Below are 5500 nucleotides of genomic sequence, written 5' to 3' on the forward strand. Positions count from 1 at the left end.
ATATATATATATATATATATATATATTTAATACTTTTAAATTAACACAAACACACTTTCAAAATGAAAACAAAAAGTACATGCAAAATGTCTCAGTAAAGTAATTAATTCTGAGAAAAGATCTAGCATAATTTGTTGATGCCACTTGATTTGATATTTTGCTTGCAATGCAATAAAATTCAAAAAGTTTGTGTGGCTTAAGTCCCCAGATTCACGGCACCTGTGCATGTCTCAAGATGTTCCCACCTTGTACCACTCCTGCAGCTCGTGGTCAGTGAACTCCGTGTTCTCCCTCAGGTCCATTAGCATCTCGGGCCTGAGTTTGCTGTTCTGTTTTCCCATGATGATACGTCTCTGTGTGCGCAGTGACAACGCCGAGGCCCCAGGTCAGACCTGTTGGCAAAAAATGATATGAGGGCCAATGAGGTGACCTGAAAACATTTTAGAGTAGGTTACAAGTTCAAATGGCAAGAAGGAGTTTTAGATATGAGGCCAGGGGTCAAATGATTAGATGCCGTCACGGCATCGTGAACATGAAATTTCAGCTAATTAAAAACCACAGGCTTCTTCCAAATCATAACAAAGTGTGTTTGAACTCTCTTGCTCTGGTGTTACACCCATCAGGGCTCAGTGAACTCTAATGTCTCCCCTGATATTACATGGATAATTAGAGCTAGTGTGTTTGTGTGCAAACGTGTGTTCGTATATGTGTGTATGAACATATCCATTAGTGAATTAATAGTACCCCTCTGAGCTGACTCATTCTCACTTCCTGGGCACAAAAAGTGCTGTGATAAAAATACATAAACGTCTATAATAATGCTGCAAAAGGAAATGTACAAATTAATTGGTCCAAATGTAAGGCAGAAAAACAGCCGTTCTCTCATGATGTTTTGAGATCACAGTTAGCTCCCTGCGCAAATTAATAACAGAGCCACCCACAATTACTGCAAGATGGGCAGTGATACGAGGCCGCACATTGCACCATGGTAAAAACACTGGAGGAGGATCAGTACACACAAACAAGACTCTATAAGATTTATGAAAGAATCCAGCACTGAGCACCAGGCACATTGATCTCAAACGCACAGGGAGTGGTATGAGCTCAATGAAGAAAGATTATCTGACAGTATGTGATAGAGGCAAAAGCCCGGTTTGAGTTTAAGCTAAATTACCTTACATAAGCATTGAGAAAAAGAACATCCTCCAAACTGTATCACTTTCAGGGACGCTAATTTTTGCACATTTACGGATGATAGCAGTCTGTCTGATTTGATTTTCCTACCCCATGCTGAGTGCATGTACTCTCAGATGAGGAAAACCTCATTTAAAACAATTGTTTAGCTACATGATCTGGGGGAGGAGTCATTGTTTTATGAAAAAACACAGATCAAGTTCAGATTACTCCATGGTGTGGCTAGAGGTGGGTCTGCAATAAAAACAGCAAAAAAAACAAAAAAAAAAGCAGTTCTTCAAAATATATTGTTTTATGTTCCACAAAGGAAAGAAAGCCAGGTTGGAAAAGACACGAGGGAGAGTAAATGAAGACAGAATATTCATTTCTGGGTGAATTATCCCTTTAAGTAAGTCATTACAAATATATTGAAGTTAACTATTTTGCATTGCAATGAGGGCTGCACAATTAATCAAAATAAATCGCAATATGACTTAAATTTGGACTGCAATATAATTACATTTATTTCAGAGTGAAGCATGGCACTGTGTTCACTTGCACATCAGCAGCTCATGAACCTCATGAGTTTTCAGTTTCTCAGCGAGGCTTGGTTCACAATACATGCTGCTCCACACAAACTCCATCTGCTCTGTATTTGGGGTTTCTGTAATGTGCATTTGGGAACACAACATGCACCAATCATCTTCCCATTTTTGTAATTTTTAATCAGAAAAATCAAAATTTTTCACCAAAATTGCACCGCCCTAATTGCAATTATTGATACACAAGTTTGTACGTGTTTTTCATTGCAAAATCAAAAGGCCATCATAGGATACCATCAAAATAATACCATTGGTATTGTCCTCCCTTCATTAGGCTCCAAGGTTCAAAGTCTTTAACCTCGGCTGAGTCCTGTGATTATATGTCCCAAACGCTTCATACTTATAGCTTGAGGCTGATCTCCAGACTTAGCCATTTAGGGTTGAAGCTACAGCAAATGATTTAGCACAGGGATCACAACGAGGCCAACGAGGGAGTGTGTGTGGGGAGGGCTGATAGAAAAGAAAAAATAACAACAATGGCAAGAATGCAGCGCAGGAGCAGCCTACACTGGCAGCAGGCCCAGTGGTGATGAAAGAGCATCACCGCCGAGTGTTGGTGTTGGACTGACCAGCAGACACGCAAATGGCTCTGTGCCGTGCATGTTGTTTTCATTATGCCATCTGATTATGTGCCTTAACCAGCCCTTTGGATATTTGCTGGATTTCTATAGCATTTGTGTTCTAAGTTGCCTTCTATAGGAACCAGAAAACTGACAGGCGATAAAAAACTGAAACTACAGGACTAAGTAACTGTGTCATCATCTGCATCTGCACCTGAAAAAACTCCAACTGGGTAGCAGTGCATTGTCAAGCGACATGTCTCTCTCTGCGTAACAGACACATTGCTGATATACTGGAAGGTGTGCCATTCCCCAGGGCTTGAATGTCATCACTCACACTGAGACATGTCATGCTAGTTTATAGCAGTCTTCACTCATTAGACTTTATAAAAAAAGGCTGAACCGAGCCCCCCCCCCCAATAAAGAAGAAGTGGAACAAAAGACATCTGGAGGAAGATGAGGGCAATATATAAAGAATGAAATGACTTCCTCCACTTACATTTTCTCACATAACTGTCTCTTGGCTAATCCCAGAGGGAAAATCACCAGTGAGATCTTTTAAATATTGTGTTTCTCCTTTGAAAGGAGGTTAAATATCCTGCTTCTTATAATTTTCTCTTGCAAAAAACACCCTAATAGTCTTCTCTAGGGTTTTCAGCAAGCTCTCATACTACGCTTAGATTAGCCAAAATCACACTCAGCAAACCTGCACTCAGAAGTCAGAGGTTTAAATAAGAACTTTTATGCCATTCTCAATTCTATTATCACATATATCATTTTAAATTTTGGGGTCGGTAAGATTTTTTAATGTTTTTGAAAGAAGACTCTTACGCTTACCAAAGTTGCATTTATTTGCTCAAAAATAGTAAAAACAGCAATATTGGGAAATTCAATATATCTATTCTATTCAATATATCTGTATTCTAAATATTTGATTAATATATTTTAAATTGTAACTAATACCTGTGTTGGCAAAGTGTCTCATGTCAATCATTCTAATATCCTGATTTGATGCTCAAGAAATATTTCTTATTACTATCAATGTCAAACGGTTGTGCTGCTTAATATTTTTTGGAAACCATGATACTTTTCAGGTTTCTTAGATTAGCCTGTTCAAAGAACAGCATTTATTAATGTATAAAAAATAGAAATCTATTATAAAAGTCTTTCCTTTATGGAATAATGTACACCGATAAATCATTCACTATAATAATAGGCAAGAGCATGAAAAAAAGTAAATGGGATCATATCTGATTTCGCCTTGACTTTAAGCCTCCTGTGCAATGAACGGGCAACCTCTGAGCAATAAAATGTTCATCTGGAAAAGCCTGCAAATACAAAAGTTCACAAAAAACGAAATTACTAACAGAGCTTATTTATGACATAGAAATGGGACAAGTGCTCTTGAAAACCCCTGATGACAGCAGATACCAGAAAGTCGGATATGCCGAAGCACGCTAGCACACACACTCCCTCACAACCTCAAACAGAATTTCTCCTTTTCTTGTTCTGTGCAGTCTCTCTTGTTTCTTCCTCTGGATGTTTGAGCTTGAGGGGTAATCCTCTCTCGCTCCACAGTGTCCCACATGTGTTAGTGGTTGTTCTGACTGTTAAAATCCAGGACAGCCTTCCCACTTCATCCTGTAGACAGCTGTTCCTCTCCTGTATGTGGGTCAGCAACATCTGGACTGCAAATCCAGCTGTGGAGGGATGGATGGATGGATGAAAAGGAGAGTAATGCTGTGCTCTCTGGGAAAAAGACAGAGGTGAAAATTCACGCAAAGAACTGCATTGTTTGCTTTGCGTGTGCACAATGTTGCATCCACTCCACCAGGTGTCAGTATAGTGGCAACTGAAGTATCGGTCAGCACATCATAAACAAAACTTTCTTCAAGCACATCTATAAGTAGCCATGTTTGCTTTGACAAAAATGCTTCATTTAAATAATCAGTGCATTTAGTTCCCATTTCAAATTGGATTGCGAACACTTAGTGTACCACATTCAAAAGAGCCACAACGGTTTAGTGAAATCGCCCCAGAGTTGTTTTGTTGTGTGGGAAAGCTTGAGGGCTGAGGAGGCTGAATATCTGAAACACAAGAGCCTCATTAAAATCCCTGCCAGCAAGAGAGTGATGAGCCACTGCACACCAGTGAAATAAAAGTGCAAGGCTGAGAGGAGAAAAGAGAAATGAAAGGAGGGAGTTACAGTGCATCAGAGTAGGGGAGAAAGAGCCAAAAGATGAATCCCACAACAAGAGTATCTTATTCCTGCATCTATAAAAAGGCAGAAGAAAGAGGATGACAGAATTGATTTTTCTCCCCGCTCCTGCGTTTCTATCTCTCATCCATTTATGAGAAACAGAGGTAATGAGAGAATCAGTCTGACCCGACAAGTGACTTTTCATCTCTCTAAATCAGCCGCCATCTCTTTCTCTGCCTCTTCCTTTATAATCCGCCAGCTCTATCCCTTCCTTCATTTAATTTGCTTAAGACCCTTTTAATTCCTCTAAAGTTTAATTCTAATTGCGTAACCTTTGCATGAACCATCTCTCTTTCTAAATTCTCTCTCTCTCTTTTTCCCAAAAGTCTTGTTCCAAAACCTATTGATTTGTCTCTGTAGGCAGCATTTTAAGAAATCATAGCCGCCCAGCTGTTCCAAAAAGAAGAAAGCATAATTACGCTGCCTGTTAATATACCACCATTTTGGGTGTATCCCTTGTGGGGAAGGCAATCCCATAAGGCAGTGGTTCCCAAACCTGTCCTGGAGGACCCCCTGCCCTGCACATTTTGTATGTCTCCCTAATCAGACACACCCAGTTTAGTTCTTGCAGTCTCTACTAATGAGCTGATGAGTGGAATCAGGTGTGTTAGATAAGGGAGACATACAAAAGGTGCAGGGCAGGGGGGCCTCCAGGACAGGTTTGGGAACCACTGCCATAAGGCATTGTGTAAAGCTCTGAAAAAATTCAAGGCTGTCAATTGATTAACAGTTTTATTAAAATTAATAACATACTACATACAGCATTTCAATATTTGGTGAGAAAAACCCCTCAGTGTATATCATTTAAAGACAATACATTATTAAAGATTCAAGGCAATCATTATATCTGCACTGTTTGTTTACTTCACTGGTTTGCACTCTATCTGCCATGTGCCTTGTGCTGC

The 5500-nt window shown here is 39.6% G+C and overlaps 1 protein-coding gene across 2 annotated transcripts in view; it reads right to left on the reverse strand.

The window, feature by feature from the left end:
* The window catches only part of LOC107653824 (hippocalcin-like protein 1), a 42418-nt gene that overhangs the window by 8064 nt on the left and 28854 nt on the right, over nucleotides 1–5500 (reverse strand). The window contains exon 2 of one of the 2 annotated variants that reach the window (XM_016440664.1): nucleotides 246–392. In XM_016440664.1, coding sequence (XP_016296150.1) covers nucleotides 246–341 — 96 coding nt within the window. In that variant the 5' untranslated portion in view covers nucleotides 342–392. The remainder of the gene's footprint in view (nucleotides 1–245; nucleotides 393–5500) is intronic. The other variant, XM_016440663.1, reaches the window with a different exon arrangement.

The sequence above is a fragment of the Sinocyclocheilus anshuiensis genome, unplaced genomic scaffold (assembly GCF_001515605.1).
Source record: "Sinocyclocheilus anshuiensis isolate Anshui unplaced genomic scaffold, SAMN03320099.WGS_v1.1 scaffold223, whole genome shotgun sequence".
NCBI lineage: Eukaryota > Metazoa > Chordata > Actinopteri > Cypriniformes > Cyprinidae > Sinocyclocheilus > Sinocyclocheilus anshuiensis.